A 19,738-nucleotide genomic window follows, 5' to 3' on the forward strand; every position below is an offset into this window, starting at 1 on the left:
ACGAAATAAAAGTGTCCGAAATAATATTGTCTAATTTTCAGTAGTATTGGTATCGTGGTCAGAGTTTGGAAGGGGTCAGAAAATTCACTACAAAAGATTACTTAAGTAATTTTGTTTAAAACTGCAAAAAACATCTGCTTAAAGATGCTCCACCGCTGACAAATGGTATATTTTAACTATCGAAAACATGAGCAGACGATTTAGTGTTTTTCTTCAGTTACAAAATTTACTTACTTTACACCATTACCACCATTGAAAAGTTTGAGTTTCTAATTTTACTTCAAGTTAAAAATATGAAAAAATTATTAATTGCATCCCGAAAAAATTCCGAAGCACTATACCCTATATGGAATGAAGTAATGATTGCGCATGCACCAAAGGCGAAATGAATTATTTTATGTTATTCTTTGTGTTAATTAGGCACATATATACACGATTAAACACCAATAATTGTTCAAATAATAAATATCATTCATGCTCTGTCGGCGGTGGAGCATCTTTAATTCATAAATCTAATTTCAGAAGACTCTTAACAACCATCAATTAGCTGTATAGTTGAAATTTCATGTATGTAAAAATGTGCTGTTTATACTGCTTCTAAATTATTTGCGTGGAATTGTTTTTGTGAATATTCTTTATAGTCTTTTAAAGTGCCGAAATGAGCTAGCAATTGACATGTAAAATCATGCTTTTTGTAGACATTTGCTAGGTATTAGATTTCGCAAATTGGTGTGAATCCACAAATTTAATTAAATTAAAAGCCCCAATTATTAGCAGTAATTCTTAATTCTTTATAGACTTAACAAGAGTAAAATCTTCATTGATGAGTGCGGTATTATGTTTTAGATTCCTGCCAAACTGGACAAGAATCTGAAGAATGAGAGTAGTGCTGACTTACTAAAATGCCTTCAGGAGAAACAATTAAGAACAAGACGGATGTCTCGGGCTGTCATGCCAGGGAACCTTCCTGGCATGGAACAGCTTCTAGGAAGTACAGAAAAAATTCCGGGCAGAAATTTCAATGCAGATGCAGCAACAGCAAATTATCGTCGTCGCCTAAGCCTTGCTGTTCCTGCACAGAGGTCAAACTTCATACGTGAGCGTTCGCCTTCGGACATTACGTCACTGCGGATGATGAGTCAGTTTAGGGAAGGAGATGCAGGAGCAAACAGGGCAGATTTTGTATCTGAAACTCCGCAGAAACGTGCACATATGTTCAAAAAGTCTCACACCATAGATGGAAGCGATGTAAAGGAAGATTTATCTCCCTTGATACGTCGGGCAAAGCTCGATGTTCCATCTAGTAGTCCGATGAGGAACTCAACTGGACAAAAATTTGAGGTGATCTCAGAGGAAGAGGATTTATCATCTCCCGAGAAATCTCCCAATCAAAAAAGTCTCCCAAACCTGAAAATTACTGAAAAGTCGCCCTCTGTTACAGAAGGGGAGAATACTCCAAATAGTCATGTAGTAGACACGCATCGTCAGCCGAAAAGTTCTGATTCAATCGACGATGGACATTTAGCTGATAGTGACGCCTCTGCTGTAAAATCTTCACCAAAATCAAGGCTTCATAAGAAACGAAGTTTGTTACAGAAGACACGATCTGTCGATGGAACTAAGCTTGACTTTGATGGGAAAGAAAAGTCTGTTAATTCAAATTCAGTGAATCCTCGCCCTCTTTCTGAATGTTCACCTTTAACGGATTCTGACAAAAAGTCTGATCTTCAAGGATCTTCGTTACGGAAGTCGTCATATATAACTGCCATTTCAAAGACAGATTCTATTGGTGAGAAACCACTGGAGCATTCCAACAAGGGAGATAACTCTATCGAGATGGAAAACATATCACAAGAAAAACACAAGGAAGATATTCAGTGAATGGTGCTTTTTATTATTGTATGATAATGAATTATTGAATTGTAAACTTTAGAATTGCTTGGAGATTGAATTTGGTTTAAATGCTCACATGCATAATTTTTTAGCGCTGATTGGCAAGTATGAATGTTTGATTGGCTATACATTGCACATTTTATGTGTTATGTGAATTGCATACACTTATAAATCTCAACATATCTGGTTTGCAATTTTTTCAGAATTGAATAATATTTTTTTTTGCCATTGGAAGTTTCATCTTTATTTAAGTAAAAGTAAACGTCTGCAGAAAAACTTTTAAATGTTTCAGACAAGGATTTATATTTATTCATATACGTCCTGGGTTTCAGATAACTTTGAATGACTTCAAAGGCTTTAGATCTGAATTATTAGCAATATTGGTTATCAGGGTATGAGGTTTGTAATATACGTTATGTCTCAGAGAAAACTTTGATTGCCTTCAAAGTCTGTAAGAGGGAATTATCAGTGATGTTGGTAATCAGGGTATGAGGTTTGTGATAACATTTTGTCTCAGGTTCAGTAATTATTAATTATTATAATTTCCACTTACACCAGTAGATATTGCAACATATGTGTATATAATATGCATTTTTAATTACCATGCCATGTTGAAGGACATAAACCGACTTATTTTCGCAGCAACCTAATTTTGCGGTTGTGTACCTAAGGATATTTTTGCAGAGATTTAATTTCACGATGTAAACTTTTTGAGTCCTATATTACCTAATTTGAACCAATGGTGTGGAGATTTATTTTCATGATTTGTTATTGTCTTCAATATCTTTTGCAATCTAGGCTTCTGTATTTGAAGCAGTTATGCAGAGGGGTATTGTTGCGATTTCTTATTGCCCATGAAATCCGCAATATTGAATTGCATACAAAAATAAATTGCTTTACAGTATATATTTGTCCTATTCTGTTCCATCCGTTTTTGTATACTGTAAACTTACTGATTTTACCACAGTCAAATTTAAGCGCAAATGTGAAAATGTATAAATTATGATTTGTTGCCGTGGATATCAATAAGTGTTATTCGTTGGTTATAAACCAGATATATACCCTTCAAAGACACCGCAAAAATGCTAAAATAAAAAAATACCACTAAAACAAGTATTTTTAGTGTAACTAACTCATCTAACTACTGTAGTGGTTCAGATTTTTGACAGTATTTATTCCCACCAGAAATATTGCAACATAAAATTGTTGGTAATTAATGGAAATAAGTGGTACTGTGGTGTTTGTAAATTTAACTGTTTCTATACACTTACTTGTTTCAATCCATATGAATATTCAGTTTGATGTATTAATAAGGATATTATTAGGTCAGCAACAATAGTGATAAAACATGTATGCAGGTAAAACTTAGTTATTAATGCCTACATGACACTGTCTATTACCAGTGTTCAATAAGATTTTGATCCCCGTAAAATACTAACCTGGATAAATATTTTATGCATAAAATAAATGACCTAGGTCAACTGGGACAATATTTTATGCATGATTAACCCAGGTCAGTAATTTATGTATAAAACAATATATAAAATATTGATTCCCCCTAAAGCAGTATAATTATTATATATATATATATATGAAATATATACATGTGAGTCCTGATAATAATATGATCAGTACCTATGGCTTTGGTCAGGTAATACACAAGGTGTCACACCTACCAGACTCAACCATTGTTGTATACAGGGTTAAGATTTAATATGTAATTAATAAGCGACATTCTATCATTGCATATTACAGAGTTAGCTCCCTTGCAGATATGTATCGATTGTTATTATTTTTTGAGCGCGATTCATGTTGTTTCTCCGAAAAATATAACGTTACTCTCGCAAAACACATGACGTCACAATTAATACCTACTCGCAAGGGCAGATAACTCTGTAATATGCAAATACAGAATACCTAATCCCTCTTTCTTCCTGATCAAGTATCCAAGATGGTTGTAGAGGCTCCTGATAAAAGTTTTGGGAGGATATGTAGCTCATAACTCATTCACCCCTGAAATTTCATAATGGACTGGTCTAGTCTTTGATTTAGAAGAGTCTAAATGTGTTTTCAGGGGTGAATGAGTTAAACTGTTAGAATTCCTGTCTAGGTTTATGCTTTATGATGCATTTTATTTGTGTTGACAGTATTACATATTTTTATGATATATAATATACTTTGACGTTTATAACTGGTGCATGTTGCAGTATTATTTATGCGTTTTGTTTTTGTTGTTTACACATATAAACTATTTGTTGTGAAAACTTATATATTATTACTGTAATCACCGTAACAAGCGCCCCTCCCCTATAAGGCAAAAGAAATATATTTGTTTAGAGTTACCCGATCAACCCTAATTTCATACCCCCCCTATCCTAATTTGTTTCCACTTTTCTACAAAAAAATTGAAAGTCGGGATTTCGATCTCAGACACTTAGTAAAAAATGTATCCGGACCTACCAAACCTTAACAGACAGAATCTCTTCCCTTTTCTGGAGAAGGAATTGAGGTTGTATAAACACCCCCACCCCATAGATTTAACAATGTCTTACAACATGTCCTGCCTCTAAAGTCAAAATTGTATCCCATATATTACACGAACTTGTGAGTCTTTTACATGAGAATCACAACATAATAATGCGTCTCAGAGGTTAAAACAGGCTTATTTAATGTAACAGATTAATGTGTCATGAGTATAGAAAGATTTAAAATATGACTAAAAGTTTTGTCCACTATTACATTTTTGTTCACTGATAAGCAAACACACCCCCCCTTCCTTTGATTTTCAGGCGGTAGTTACGGTGAATATATTACTTATATAAGTGATATCTATAGAACTATTTGCATAATATGATATTATTACTTTCATATTTTGTATATCAGGAATATTTATAAATGAAATATATTGCTTGAAATATTATATACATTATTGTGATTCACCGTTTAAGTTTCAAATTGGACTAGTTTAGCTTAAGATCTCAGCAGGGTAGAATCAGAATGTGTTGTTTTGATTTTTGTTACACTCTCTTATCTTAGTAAGATTATAAATGAAAATTAATATGGATCTTTTTGAATGATTTCAATCATTAATTGTAACAAAAGTAGACTATTCTGTAGGTACTCTATTAGTGCATATAGTATACACTCATGTCAAGTACACCAGTTGTATACCGTATTTCACCGCATATAAGACCCCCACCCAGAGAAGAAATAAAGATCAAAAGTGGTGTGGGGGTCTTATTTGTGGACAACCTCCCTGATAACATCAATCTATGATGTAGACATCTTGGAATTTTGAATGTCCTGTTGTAAGTCCTGTTGTAAGACAGACGGGTAGTAGCAAGGTGTTATTTGCGGAGGGGTTTTATTTGTGGTGAAATACGGTAACTGGTTTTTTTCTGTTTTAATATAGATTAATTATAAAATCTCAACAAAGAATCTCATGTGATATCACTTTTTAAATACACTCTGTATCTTTACTCACTTATATATATGTACAAATATTTTTGATTTTTCAGATATTTATTCTTTTACTATTATATTTTGCAGTATTCTTTGAAGATTTGCCAAAGTTTTCATTTAAGTCCCATGTATATCATTAAACAGCTTAAGTCCAGATAACATTATATCCTTATAAATGTATGTCTGTAAGATGTAAATTACTTGAATTGGTAAATATAGAGTAATGAAGAATTCCAAGCAGTTTGGACACAATTTATTTTTCAAGGCAATCTGCCCCTTTATCAAGACACAAAAAGAAGAAATTAAATCTTAAAAGACGGATCAAATTTGTCACCAAAATGATATTTGACACGCATATACATTCATGTTAATCATATACAATTGAATGTGGCGCAGTGGTAGAAGGCGCAGCTATGTTTGGCTAGGCGATTGGGTGCCGTAGATCGTGGGTTCGGGGCCCGGATAGGGCACGAGTCAATAAATTGTCATGCTTTGTTAAATTGTGTTTCTTTGATATTTACAATCTAAAGATTGTCACAAATTATAATATCATTCCCTCAGATATTTTGTAAGCTATATTGGAAGCGAGGTAACTCTCAATAATGTTCTTTTATCGCTTACCAGGTATGTGAAATTCTTTATATTGTTTTTAATTTATTACTATAACAAGTTTTTTTTATTTCGAAATAAATGCAATCTAAATACATACATTGTCCAACCGAGTTCCTAAGATCTAGTTTATTAGTAAAATTAAAGGAGTTATGTTTATCTAAGACCAATTGTCTCTATGATCAATGATAAGACTCGATAAATACTTCTTAACTATTTAAGCAAGATAAATACTTCTTAATTATTTAAGAAAGATACCTTAATATGCGCTGGATATCTCCAATACTGGCCGGTTCCCTCATCAGGTGGGTCCTCTTTCCTTCGACGATTCAACGCTTTCCACGAAGTCCTCTTCCGCTATCGATCGGTCCCTTCATCACGTGGGTCCTTCTTCCTTAGACGTTCCGGCGCTTTCCACGAAGTCCTCTGAAGGTGTGAAGTCTGGATTGATCAGGCCCAACCAGGAACCGGTCCACTATCGATCGGTCCCTTCATCAGGTGGGTCCTTCTAAGACGTTCCGGCGCTTTCCACGAAGTCCTCTGAAGGTGTGAAGACTGGATTGATCAGGCCCAACTAGGAACTGGTCCGCTATCGATCGGTCCCTTCATCAGGTGGGTCCTTCTTCCTTAGATTTTCCGGCGCTTTCCACGAAGTCCTCTGAAGGTGTGAAGACTGGATTGATCAGGCCCAACAAGGAACTGGTCCGCTATCGATCTGGCCCTTCATCAGGTGGGTCCTCCTTCGGCAATTTTCGTCCTCTAAAGGTGTGCTGGCTGGGTTGATTAGGCCCAACTAGGAACCGATTGGCTATAGTTTCCGATTGATGTGACTGTTGGTAGTTGCCATAGCTACTGCATCTTGGTTCTCACCTCGGGCGGTGAGGTCTACATTCCCTATCGTCACCTGATGCAAGTATAGCTCTTTGTCTGGTTACCAATCCACTCTTGTCCCCTTTTTCTCCAGATCCAACTGGAACCAACCCTCTGCCTGCCTACTTATAGTCCATATCAGATGTCGCCGATCTGCTCCTATGACCCCTAGTAGTCGTAAGTCTCACCAGACTGACATCGCCCCTACATCCAACCTTTATATGTAGACATCATGTCTTCCATCCACGTTGTTAAAATTCCTCAACCAGTTGCTGGTATTTCTGTTGCTTCCGCTCATTGGCCTCCTCCATAGGTCGCTCGTCATCTCCTACTCTCACGCGACCCGGAGGGTGTCTTAACATATATATATGCCCATTGCATATAAGGGTTCTAAGGGTTCCTCTTCACGGAGGATGCGCTTCGGCGTGCCAAGCCTAACGCCCTGTGCGTTGCTTGTCTCTCCCAACTGCCTCCTGTCTCTCCAGGTTGTCGGTGTACTATTCGTCGTCGTCATCTAGTCTTTCCTAGTCGTCACTGGAAATCCAGGATGTTAAAACCGTAATATACACTGGATATCTCCAATGCTGGCCGGTCCCCTCATCAGATGGAACTTTTCTTAGAAATAAAAACTGTTTTATATTTTTTATCAACAACAGTAAATAGTTTTGTACAGTTGAAATTATAATATTATATACATTATTGTGCTTCAGCGTTAAAGTGTCAAATTGATCTGCTTTAGCTTAAAGATGCTCCACCGACAGACCATCAATGATATTCATTATTTGAACAATAATTTTTGTTTTAACGTGTATATATATGTCTAATTAACACAAAAATAATAAAAAAATAATTGATTTTGCATTTGATGCATGCGCAATCATAACTTCATTCCATATAGGATATAGGGCCACGGAATTTTTTCGGGATGCAATTAATTATTTTTCATATTTTTAACTTGAAGTAAAATTAGAAGCTCAAACTTTTCAATGTTGGTAATGGTGTAAAGTAAGTAACTTTTGTAACTGAATAAAAATACTAAATCGTCTGTTCCTTATTTTGATAGTGACAAAATACGATTTGTCGGCGGTGGAGCATCTTTACGATCTCAGCAGGGTTGAATTAGAATGTGTCTTTTTGGTTTCTTTACACTCTCTTATCTTAGTAAGATTATTACTGTAAAATGATATGGATCTGTTTGATTGATTTCATTCATTAAAGGCCCACTATCTTTCCGGAGCAAAATTTACAGGTTTCTTGAAAAAAAAAATACATATCAATGGCCTAAGATAAGGGAACAACAACAAACATAAACAAGATTTCCTGCGTAATACATGATAACTTTGGAGATTTTTTTACTGTTTGTCGTCGGTATTAACAACATAAGACGACCCGCGTTATGGAAATTAACATTTTGTTTATTTTTAAAAAAAAATTTCAGAAGATGATGATGAGTGTACTATCAACGGTAAGTTAGTAACTTTTATGACTCTGCAAAATTATCGATCCCATTTTACATTCCCATTTTAAAAGTTATAAGCTGTTTCGGAAAGGTAGTGGGCCTTTAAAAATAGTATATGGTATTAATTAGAAAGATTTTCAAGGAAATAAAAATATGTTTTATAAATTTTCTGTGTCAACACCAAAAAACTTTTCGTACAGTTGAATTTAATAGTGGGTGTATAGTATTAATTAGGAAATGAACTTTTTATAGAAATAGAAATTGTTTTATTTTTTTTTCTCTTTCAACAGCAATAAATTGTTTTGTACAGGTGAAATTAAAAGTTGGTATGGTATTAAAGATGCTCCATCGCTGACAAATGGTATTTTTTCACTATTAAAAACAGGAGCAGATGATTTAGTATTTTTCTTTAGTTACAAAAGTTACTTTTCACCATTACCATCATTGAAATGTTTGAGCTTCTAATTTCACTTCAAGTTAGAAATGTGAAAAATAATTAATTGCATCCCGAAAAAATTCCGTACCACTATATCTTATATGGAATGAACTACTGAATGCGCATGCACCAAAGGCAAAATAAATTATTTTATGTTATTTTTTGTGTTAATTAGACTATTATATACACGATTATTGTTCAAATGATGAATATAATTTATGCTCTGTCGGCGGTGGAGCATCTTTAAATAGGAAGAGATTTTCATAGAAATAGAAATTGTTTTATATTTTTTCTCTATTAATCGCAATAAATTGTTTTGTACAGTTGAAATTTAAAGTTAGTATGCCATTCATTTATGTTATTTATTATTGTAAAAAAGATACTGTTGTTAGATAAAGATATTGTTTTGTACAATTAATCAAACTTTATTTTGAGAACCAGAAAACAGTGTGTATACTATATATAGGTAATATATAATACATCTGAAAGGATCATCACATCTGACAATGAGTAATACGACCCCGTGGGCCTTTTGATTCCATAGTACTTGTAAATTGTTACGCGATCGTTACTGTACAAGTAATGCTGTTTGTTATTCGTTTCATTCATGTATTTGTACACATTAAAATGTTGACTTATGCCATTTCATTTTTAATAGTTCAGAAGTATTTTTGTTGAAGATTATGAACTCAATCATTTTCAATAGTTTCAGGTTTACATTTACAATGCACATGTGATATAATATGCATTTTGAAATTGTAAGGACACATTGTCTGATTATTTATGTCAAGTACACTCACTTGATATATTGCAAATTTAAGTATTCTGTATTTGCATATTGCAGAATTATCTGCCCTTGTGGATAGGTATTGATTGTGACGTCATATGTTTGTGAGCTTAACGTCGTAACTTTCGGAGATAACGACGTGATTTGCACCCACAAAATAATGATGTCACAATGGATACCAATCCACAAGGGTGCTTACTCTGTAATATGCAAAGATGGAATGCAGCACCCACGTCACAGACCATTTCATTCCATGTATGGATACATGTGATTAGATATTTGATTGATATTTTGGATCCTTTTCAAATAAATATTCTGTCAACATGGAAATTTACGTTAGGGGTGAATTTACACTTCATGATGTAACTTCGTAAAGGACATTTTAGCTCGAAAATTAACCAACCACGCATAATATTTGGTATGTGTATGAAATTACATTGCTACCGATGTTAGTTGCAAAATGTTACACTCCTGAAAATATCCACTTTACAGTTCTTATTGCTCACCAAAATGGAATGAAGAACTGATTACGCATGCACCTAAAGCAATTTAAAATTATTTTATGTAATTTTTTGTTTTAATTAGACATACATGTATATATATATACAATTAATCATCAATTATTAGTTCCCTGCCGGTGAAACAGGAGGGGACTATATATAGTGTTTGTTCCCTCTGTCTGTCTGTCTGTCCGGATTTGGTTTCAAGATGATAACCTAAGAACGATCTGATTGATTTTGATCATATTTTACACAATGGTAGCATATAAATGAATACAGCTGGGGATTGAATTTTGGATCAAAGGGTCAACTTCAAAGGTCACTGTTACTGGAAATATATTATTTCACAAATTTTATTTTTCTTGACGATAACTTGAGAACGCATCAACACTTTGAATTTGTTCAAACTTCATACAATGATAGCATAACTAAGCAATAATAACAACTTACCATATATTAGAAATGTAATTGACGGCCGAGGATGTGTGTTGCTTGCAATTCTTACTGTAACCTTGTTTAAATGATGCGTATCATCTACGCTCGGTCGGCCGTGGAATATCTTTAAATATATTGTTTGCTGTCAATTTATAACAGTTATCGTATTTGGCCCATTAAGTACACAGGCCACTTAAAAAATTGGATCAAATCAGCTTATTACACTCAAATTCGGATTCGCCTTTCATAGCATTATTCTACAAAACAAGCCATCAATTATTTTTCTTAAGAAATCAGTAAAAAAAGGTTTTCATATTTTCAGTCCGCTTTTAATTCAAAGTAAGTGGGGAAAGGGGTTGGGCGTTTATTGGGTCGAATGCGGTAACTGAAAGTTTATCATGACCATAAAATTCAATAGATAAGATGTAAAATTGATGAGATATTTGTACAGATTTCGATTTTTAAGTGGATCAAATTTTACATTTTTTGATTCAAAACACGTTCATCACGCACAAATTAAACTTATAAAACTATTCAAACGGTTGTGTGAAATTGCTTTACTGTATGGGTGTATGATTGCAAGCTGTGGATTGTTTTATTCAAATGAAAATATGACATTGTGTAGCATACCGAAGTTATTTTGTTGTCTTTTACCAACTAAATATTCATCCTCGACACTTCAGAGGGTTAGTAAGGTACTATTTCTGACGTTATATCTAACTTAAAATGAAAAAAAGATAATGCAAAAACCATTTTTACTTTTAGTTATTCGTGCAGTAATTTTCATATTCACGAATCAAGAAGAGCTTTTGATATTTTATTCACAACCAAAAATTACCACAATTTTTAAAATTACAACAATTACTATGCATAGGTTTTGATTTAATAAGTACAAATTAGAGCTAAATATAATTATGATTACACCTAGAGTGCAGTAATATGAGTACATAAGGTCAGACCACGAAGCCGAGTTGTAGTTTACAATTCATTAAACATATTTACAATGTAATTAGTAATTATAAAGTTGTCTCTGCATAAAAACAGGAATTTTACAGTTCTAAAATTCTGTCTTGTAATTACTGTTTATAAGCCATTAAACATGTTTTTCTGTTCATTTGAATGCTTTTCAAAGCTTTATTTATTAAACATGATGGTTTTTAAGAAATCATTGCAGAAAAAAATAACATGTCAAAATTTTCGCCCAGTTACGGCATAATTATATAACTTTAAGTTGAGATAGTGATTAAGTGAAAAAACTTCGTGTGAAAAAGCGAAAATATAAGAATACCTTAAGTTGTATAACAATTCAGATTAAGTAGAAAACTATTTTTAATTTAAGTTTAAAAGTAATAATATGAAACATGAGAAATCTTATTGTGTCATAATTTTTTTAATTAATTAGATATCAATTTAATTTTTAAAAAGTGATAAAGTTAGTTTTTTAGCCCATCATCATCAGATAGAGCGTTTTCAAATTGCCTTTCGTCCGTTGTCCGTCGTCCATCCTTCCGTTCGTTAAGAACTCTTGTTATAGCTATTTCTCAGTAAGTACTGGATGGATCTTCCTAAAATTTCATATGTAGGGCCCTAGTTGCGCATATTGCATTTGGGGACCGATCGGTCAACATGATGGCCACAAGATAGCCATCTTGGATTTTGATAGTTAAATATTGTTACCGCTATTTCTCGGAAAGTGCTGAAGGGATCTTTCTCAATTTTCATTTGTATTTTTCCTTACGGTCCTAGTTGTGCATATTGCATTTTGGGACCCATCGGTCAACAAGATGGCCGACCGGCTGCCATCTTATGTTTTGATAGTGGAAATTTGTTACCGCTAGTTCTCATAATCTCAAATTTCATTTGCAAGGTCTCCTAGGGTCGTTGATGTGCATATACTGTTGTATTTTAGGGCCCATCAGTCAACAAGATACCAACAGGCCACCATCTTGGATTTTAATCGCTGAAGTTTGTTACCACTATTTCTAAGAAACTACTGGAGGGATTGTCTCAAAATCTTATTTTATTTGGAGTTCTCCCTAGTTGTGTAATTTGCATTTTGAGACCGATACTGAAGCTAAAATCCTTTGAAATTAAGTTAAATTATGTATTTTCAACGTATTAAGCTATCACGTATTTAATTTCAAAATGGCTTCCCATAACGATGGAAATACTCTCAATCGATAGACAGTTAATTAATCTATTATTTTGATTTGGTGTGTGATATAATATACATGATTATCATGCCGTATAAATATCACTAAGTATCCTGAAAGTCCCAAAATGCAACATGCACTATGTTAGTATCCGAGAAATAGGGGTAACAAACTTACTCCATCTATTAAACATAAAAGTTACATGTGCTGAAAAATGGGCGAAATTTATTTTTTATTTTTTTCTTCAATTATCAATTAAAACCTCATTGGTTTTTGAGTAAAGCTGTGAAAATCATTCAAATGGCCGGAAAAAACATGTATGTTGAATAAAAAAACGTCAGTTATATGCCTTATGTATGTTGAGATGGAAACAAACCTGCAGAAATCGCTAATAACACTGTAAAAATGAGAAATAAAATTGTAGACCACAATTTAATTTCCCGGTCTGACCGTATGTTCATGATGTAGATTTAATGCTTTTTAGCAGTACTGTCAAAATCATTTTCAGCTCTTATTTGTACTTTTAATACAAAAAAACTTTGCATTGAAAGTATTGTAATTATCAAAATGTTGGTAACTTTTGATGGTGAATAGCATATGAAAAGTTCTTGTAATTACAGCACATACAATTTGACTCTAAATGCGCAATGATTCAATGATTCAGAAATAATGAGGCAGATTTGATAAGGATGGAGTCGTGCGTCTTTCTGAAATAATGACAACTTTTTTTTTTCTATACCATCGGTTTCGGAAGGATATTCAACGCTGATTGATGAAATATCCGGCAGAATGCCGTATTCATCGTTTTATTGAAGGTTTGCTTAAAAACACGAACATTATAGTGATTATGTCATAGCTTTTATTTTGATAATACAGCATATACTTTATTTTAGCACATTAAGAGAGATAGACATTATAGAAATGTAGAATCATGAAATTTTGCTTATCAAGAATGTCGGAAATACATATATCAACATTTACCTCTACGTATCATTTAATATTTTCCTTTTTGATATCCCTACGTTATTTTATGATTATCCAGGACACATCCGCCCATAAGCCACCAGAAACGCCAATAGAGTTTACGTGTAGCGGTTTTGGGTCCCTCCACTTCAGAAATGTCCTCCAACTGTTGTCAACTAGGCGCAGGACCTTAATTTCGCCGTTATACCACGTGACCTTGAATCGTAGGTACTTATGACAGTCCAGGTACCTCCCACGATTAACTTCAACATGGGGTCCTTGCTTCCGTATTCGGATTACGGATTGAGAATTTTGCCAGCCTCCTATGAGAATTTCGTATAGTTTGCCCGTTTCGCCACCTCGGCCCATTAAAGCAACATAGACATCGTTGCACGCCTTCGCTGCAAATTGGAAAGTTTGCCTACTATTCAGAGTACAGCCATATCTCTTCAGTTTGGTATATAAATACGTTGGAATCTGTTTCGGAGTTTTTATTTTGCGGAATCTGTCTCCTACCAAAGAACAAAAAATATTGCTGGCGATTAGTATACAACAAAATAACAAATGACTTCAAAACAATTCCCCTTTGACGGCGGTTTTATAACTGAATATGTTTCATTATATTTATTTTATATATATCAATATGAATCTTCTCATTAGGATTTGTTATTCAAAAACATTTTATTCTACTTGATATTACTTGCAGCTTACCGCTCACAAATAACAACAAACAATCATAGTTCATTATAAGAACAATATTGTGCACCTAACTCGCTTCTCGTGTAAATTAATGTCTAATAACAATTACAATTTTTTTTAAAATGAGTTCCCTCGTATATAAGCGTGTTTTCAATTTTCAAACACGAAATCCTACCTAGTATCTTGGCTTGCCAAGTAACATCCGCCCATAAGCCACCAGAAACGCCAATAGATTTTACGCGTAGCGGTATTGGGTCCCTCCACTTCAGAAATGTCCTCCAACTGTTGTAAACTAGGCGCAGGACCTTAATTTCGCCGTTATACCACGTGATCTTGAATCGTAGGTACTTATGACAGTCCAGGTACCTCCCACGATTAACGTCAACCTGGGGTCCTTGCTTCCGTATTCGGATTACGGATTGAGAATTTTGCCAGCCTCCTATGACAATTTCGTATAGTTTGCCCGTTTCGCCACCTCGGCCCATTAAAGCAACATGGACATCGTTGCACGCCTTCGCTGCAAATTCGAAAGTTTTCCTACGATTCAGGGTATAGCCATATCTGTTCAGTTTGGTGTATAAATACGTTGGAATCTGTTTCGGAGTATTTATTGTGCGCAATCTGCCTCCTACAAAAAATATTGCTGGCGATTAGTATACAACAAAATAACATATAACTTAAATACAATTCCCCTTTGACTGCGGTTTTATGATTGAATATGTTTCATTAAAATATATTAAAACGAAAATAAGTCATACATAATAATCAATGGCAAGGGACGAGCGAAAGGGTAATTGTACAGTGCGGACAAAGTTATAAGTAAGTTTTTTTTTTAAGTCCAAGACGCATTGCTGTGAAGGACTGGCGTTGACATGCACATGTAGTTAAGTTTTCCTCTAGTGTCATGTCTTGTTATACAGCGGACAAATAAGTGTCCGACTTACCACAATTTCCCGATGTTTCATCGAGTATAACAACACCTATGGTCTATAGATACAAAGTATAACTTTCATTGAAATTTCCATCAGTGGTTTTGTTTCCAGTGTTGAATAAGTCTTGATTTCGTTTGATTCTCTATAGAATGTTTCGTTTCTTTTCCTCTTTGCTTTACATTGAGAGATCCTTCTCTTTTGAGTACTTTTTATCTTTGTTGATTTCCTTTGAGCGATCCTTCTGTCTTTGAATATTTCTTATCGTCTTTGCTTTCCCTTGAGCGATGCTTTGATTTTGAACTGGTCGCAATAGAAGTTACGATCATTGCCGAACGGAAGTCGGAAATTTCTTCACCCTTTCGTGAGAGAGTTCGGAAAGACGTCACGAGTTACGGAAGTCACGTAGTGCACGGGCCACGACGTTACAATCTGGACTAACGTTGGTTCGTTTAAAATGTGGGACCAACTTAGCTATGTTCAATATTTGAATTTTAACACACGTTTCCAAATCGTTACCGCCCATCTTGATTTCTATTCGGTATTATTTTTACGGAAGTGATAAACCCACTTCTTCAAACAGCAAAACAGTTTTGTAGTTATTTGAAAAAATACGACGAAAGGAAATGATAGAAATTCAGTTACCTCTTTAAGTTGTATTCTAAATAAAATGACTAAAATATTGGAAAATATATCATTTAATGAATAAGCAGTCATAAGTCATAAATTTTATTTACAAGTTATAATCTATCACAAACATATAGTTATCCAATTTTAAACATTAATAAAGAAATTTTTGATAACCTTCCACGACAATTTTTACATTTTCAATTTTCACCGCCATCATTCCACATGTTCAGGAATTGGAAAATATATTCTTGTACAGTAAATTGCAATGGGATTAAGAAACATTATTTCGAACGAAATATTTTCATACTGTATTTATCACATTATATGTATTATTTTATATAACATATTGTATAATTATATCTTTATGTAAAGATGCTCCACTGCCGATAGAGAATAAACAATATCATTTGAACAATAATTTGTACTAGTCATGTACATGTATATCTAATTAACAGGGGAAAAATATAAAATAACTTGTTCTGCTTTTGGTTGATGCGTTAACATTTCTTCATTCCATATAGGGCACAGTGAAATTGATTTGTTTCTGGACGCAATTAACCATATTTTTGATATCTTATCTTGAAGTAAAATAAGAGGTTCAAACTTTGCATTGGTGGTAATGGTGTAAAGTACGTAACTTTTGTAACTGAAGAAAGCTTCTAATTCGTCTGTTCTTGTTTTTGATAGAAAAATCGTCAGCAGTGTAGCATCTTTAAGATAAGAGATTTGATGAATAAAGTATATAAGAAACAAGTTATATAAAGTAATATACAAAATATTCCTTACGTACCTCGTTTTGATTTCCCATCTGATAACGCTGAAAAAGTAAATCAAACTTATTAGAAAACAGCATAAAACGCTACGAAATTACGATATCGTGAAACATTAAAACAAACGTATAAGAAAACAGCATAAAACGCTACGAAATTACGATATCGTGAAACATTAAAACAAACTTATAAGAAAACAAAATAAAACGCTACGGAATTACGTTAACGCGAAACTGATTTCTGCTATGTACATGTATTATACAGAGCAAATATGTATTTGTGTAAATCTTTTGGTAGATACAATGTGAATTGATTCCTTACATTTTTCGAACATAGGATTTTGGTTTGATATTTTAAAACGTTATTCATTTTAAAATTCTAGAGCTGCAATTTTTTTTATTACACATTTCATTTATGCAATTACAGAGTTGATGTCGACTATTAAAATGGCAAAACGAAATCTTCATCACAATAGAGAGAGCTTAACTCTGAAGAAGACTATATGGTTGAAAGAGAAGTTTTATTAAAGTTTCAATTTTAAACTTCTATTGCGTCGACAATATCCGAGATCTGACTAATTTGAAACATTATTGGACAAAATACTTATATTAACAATATGTTAGATTCCAAAACATGTGACATGATTATAGCTAGGAATTATCATTCTAATGCTGTTAGAAACTTATTTTCCCATCGTATTTAAGAAAATAATTTGAACATGAACTGTTCATGTTCCGCGTTAAACAATGTATGCATAGTAATGTAATCTGCGAATTCTACATGATTATTAATTATTGTGTATATTAAGTAAATATCTTGTTGAATGAAGGAAAAAAATGAAAATTTCCACACAAGTCGCCTAACAAAATATACGCTAGCATCATCGATGATTGCTTATAGACTGTACAGGCTGAAGAATTGAATGTCTCACCTTGACGGCTAACTCTTAACATATTGATCTCTCATATTTAAATCTACCAAGGTCAACGATTTTATACCGCAAACGCTAGTTTATTGACCAAAATTACATGTACATGTCCATAGGAGGATTTTTTTTCAATTACCCATAAAGTCAATGATACAATTCCATTTATAGTGCTTATGTTTAACCCAGTGTTCAAATAATTATATTGACGATCAAAGAAAAAGTTTGTCATCATTTTCGATTACTATTTTTCAGTTTGTATTTACTCTAAGTCATTTGTGCCTAAAATAATGTCCAATGTCTCGCCATTAGAACAACGAAAAATCACATGTGTTCTGAATAGGAAGACTAAACATGAAATACAGATGTCAGAATATTTGAAGGAGGAAATGGCCAGATAAGAACAGATAACAATCGTACTTACCCCACAATGCTATTACAAGGATCAGACATCCAGTGAGCCGTGTCCGAAGTATCCCCATCTCGGCGACGGATCCTTCGGATACCAAAGCATCTCATGTACCTTCTTTATATACAAACCTCCTCCAATAAGAATCCCGAATTAGAGAAGCTAGTTTTACGTCATAAAAATAATTGTTTTCATTGAAGCTGTTGCTGGATTAATTTATGCTTTGTTAACCATGATGTTGAATAATCAAGATTCGTATCCGATCAAATTTCGTGCTTTGATGCACAATGTATATTTCATTGTAAGATCATCGGTACACACGAGGAAGTATCTCCCTACTAAAATGATGCGTTAAAAAAGTTTCGTTGTTGTAGAAAATAGAAATAAAGACATGTTTCGAACATAAAAATATTTATGCATTAAACACAAACACTAGTTTTGTGTTCATCAATATCGTTGTAATATATGCGTTTTATCATCAACATGTGCTGAATCAAATTACTATTCAATTTTTTAGACCAACAATTGCAGATGTGTTGACCAATATGATGTACATTTGTCAATATTTGCACAGACCTTTACTGATCTTTGATGATAGTTTATCCAATAGCAATTCATATTTCACAATGGAATAATCGTGTGATCAATTCCACAGCGGTTGGTTATGGTTTATGTTTACACGCTTGCTACTCTCATTGGTTAATTCCAAATCTCTTGATTCCGATTGGCTTTCAACTTTGGACTACTTTTTATAACGCATTTTCTTTTAAATTGCATAAATAACAGGTAAGTATTAACAATAGAATATTGACTATGTATTTGGGTACTATATTTCATGGCGGAATGTATTATGATGCCATATGTGGAGCTACCCTGACTGTAATGTGAGACAACTATTCATTATCACCACAGGGACCTGACGCGAATTTCTAACCAACAGTGTATACATATAAAATATATATTATAAAACTATAATTAATATGTATATATACATATGCGTATACTGATGGTTAGAAATTCGTGTCAGATCCCCGTGATCACCACTGTTGTTAAAGTCATGTGATAAACAAGTTCCCTGAACGCGTGACTGTGAACTAATTGTATTATATTTATCAAAATTTATCAAAAATCAAAAATTAAAAATTTGATAAATATTTTTTTTTTCGAGCTTCATAAACATGATGAACAACTATCACTTATTGGTAATCTCTATGCATCCGTGTTCACAGGATATCATATCTCGTTTAACTCGTGCTACAAAAGAAGAAACGTCTTTGGTTTTCTTTGCGCAATGTGTGTAATTAGTCGACATTATAAATTGACATTGAATCATTGTTAAATGAATAGTATGATAATTGTATTTATAACATTTTTTTTTTCATTTTCTAATAAACCATAAATGGAATTTGCCAAGTGGAAGATGGATAATAATATAATGATACAAATGGTCCATTTTCGATACTCTAGGGGTTACTATCACTGACGTTATAACGTCAGTGATAGTAACCTCTGGATTATCGAGGATGGAACTGAATTGATGTCCAGCTACAAACACCATTTGTCTTTTGTTTTCGTCTGTTTACAGTCTAGTAAGGCTGATGAGACATTGTCTGCTTGGTCCACAATAAAAGACTTTTCAATGTGTGTTATGTTTTGTGACATTCATATGGGATTTACATCGATTCTATCCCATCCTCGGTATTCCAGGGATTACTATAACTGGGTCCAGTTTCACGAATATTAACTTAAATTTCCTCACAGAAAAGCATTACAAAATTTAAGAAAAAATCTTAAGTTAAGGAGCCTTAA

At 33.5% G+C, this 19,738-nt stretch overlaps 2 protein-coding genes across 3 annotated transcripts in view; one reads left to right on the forward strand and one right to left on the reverse strand.

The window, feature by feature from the left end:
* LOC138306979 (Na(+)/H(+) exchanger protein 7-like) overlaps positions 1 to 11,081 on the forward strand; it is a 71,668-nt gene extending 60,587 nt beyond the window's left edge. For both annotated transcript variants that reach the window (XM_069247585.1, XM_069247586.1), the window contains exon 23: positions 847 to 11,081. In XM_069247585.1, the coding sequence (XP_069103686.1) occupies positions 847 to 1,881 (1,035 nt within the window). In that variant the 3' untranslated portion in view covers positions 1,882 to 11,081. The remainder of the gene's footprint in view (positions 1 to 846) is intronic.
* Positions 11,082 to 13,446: 2,365 nt separating this feature from the next.
* Positions 13,447 to 18,300, reverse strand: LOC138307584 (uncharacterized). The gene is made up of 4 exons (XM_069248387.1): positions 17,945 to 18,300; positions 16,616 to 16,642; positions 14,442 to 14,894; positions 13,447 to 14,079 (listed from the first exon to the last, which is right to left on the reverse strand). Exons 1-4 carry the CDS (start codon positions 18,000 to 18,002, stop codon positions 13,628 to 13,630), a joined length of 990 nt encoding a protein of 329 aa, XP_069104488.1. The 5' UTR covers positions 18,003 to 18,300; the 3' UTR covers positions 13,447 to 13,627.
* Positions 18,301 to 19,738: the final 1,438 nt, after the last annotated feature.

This window comes from Argopecten irradians, chromosome 14 (assembly GCF_041381155.1).
Source record: "Argopecten irradians isolate NY chromosome 14, Ai_NY, whole genome shotgun sequence".
Lineage (NCBI taxonomy): Eukaryota > Metazoa > Mollusca > Bivalvia > Pectinida > Pectinidae > Argopecten > Argopecten irradians.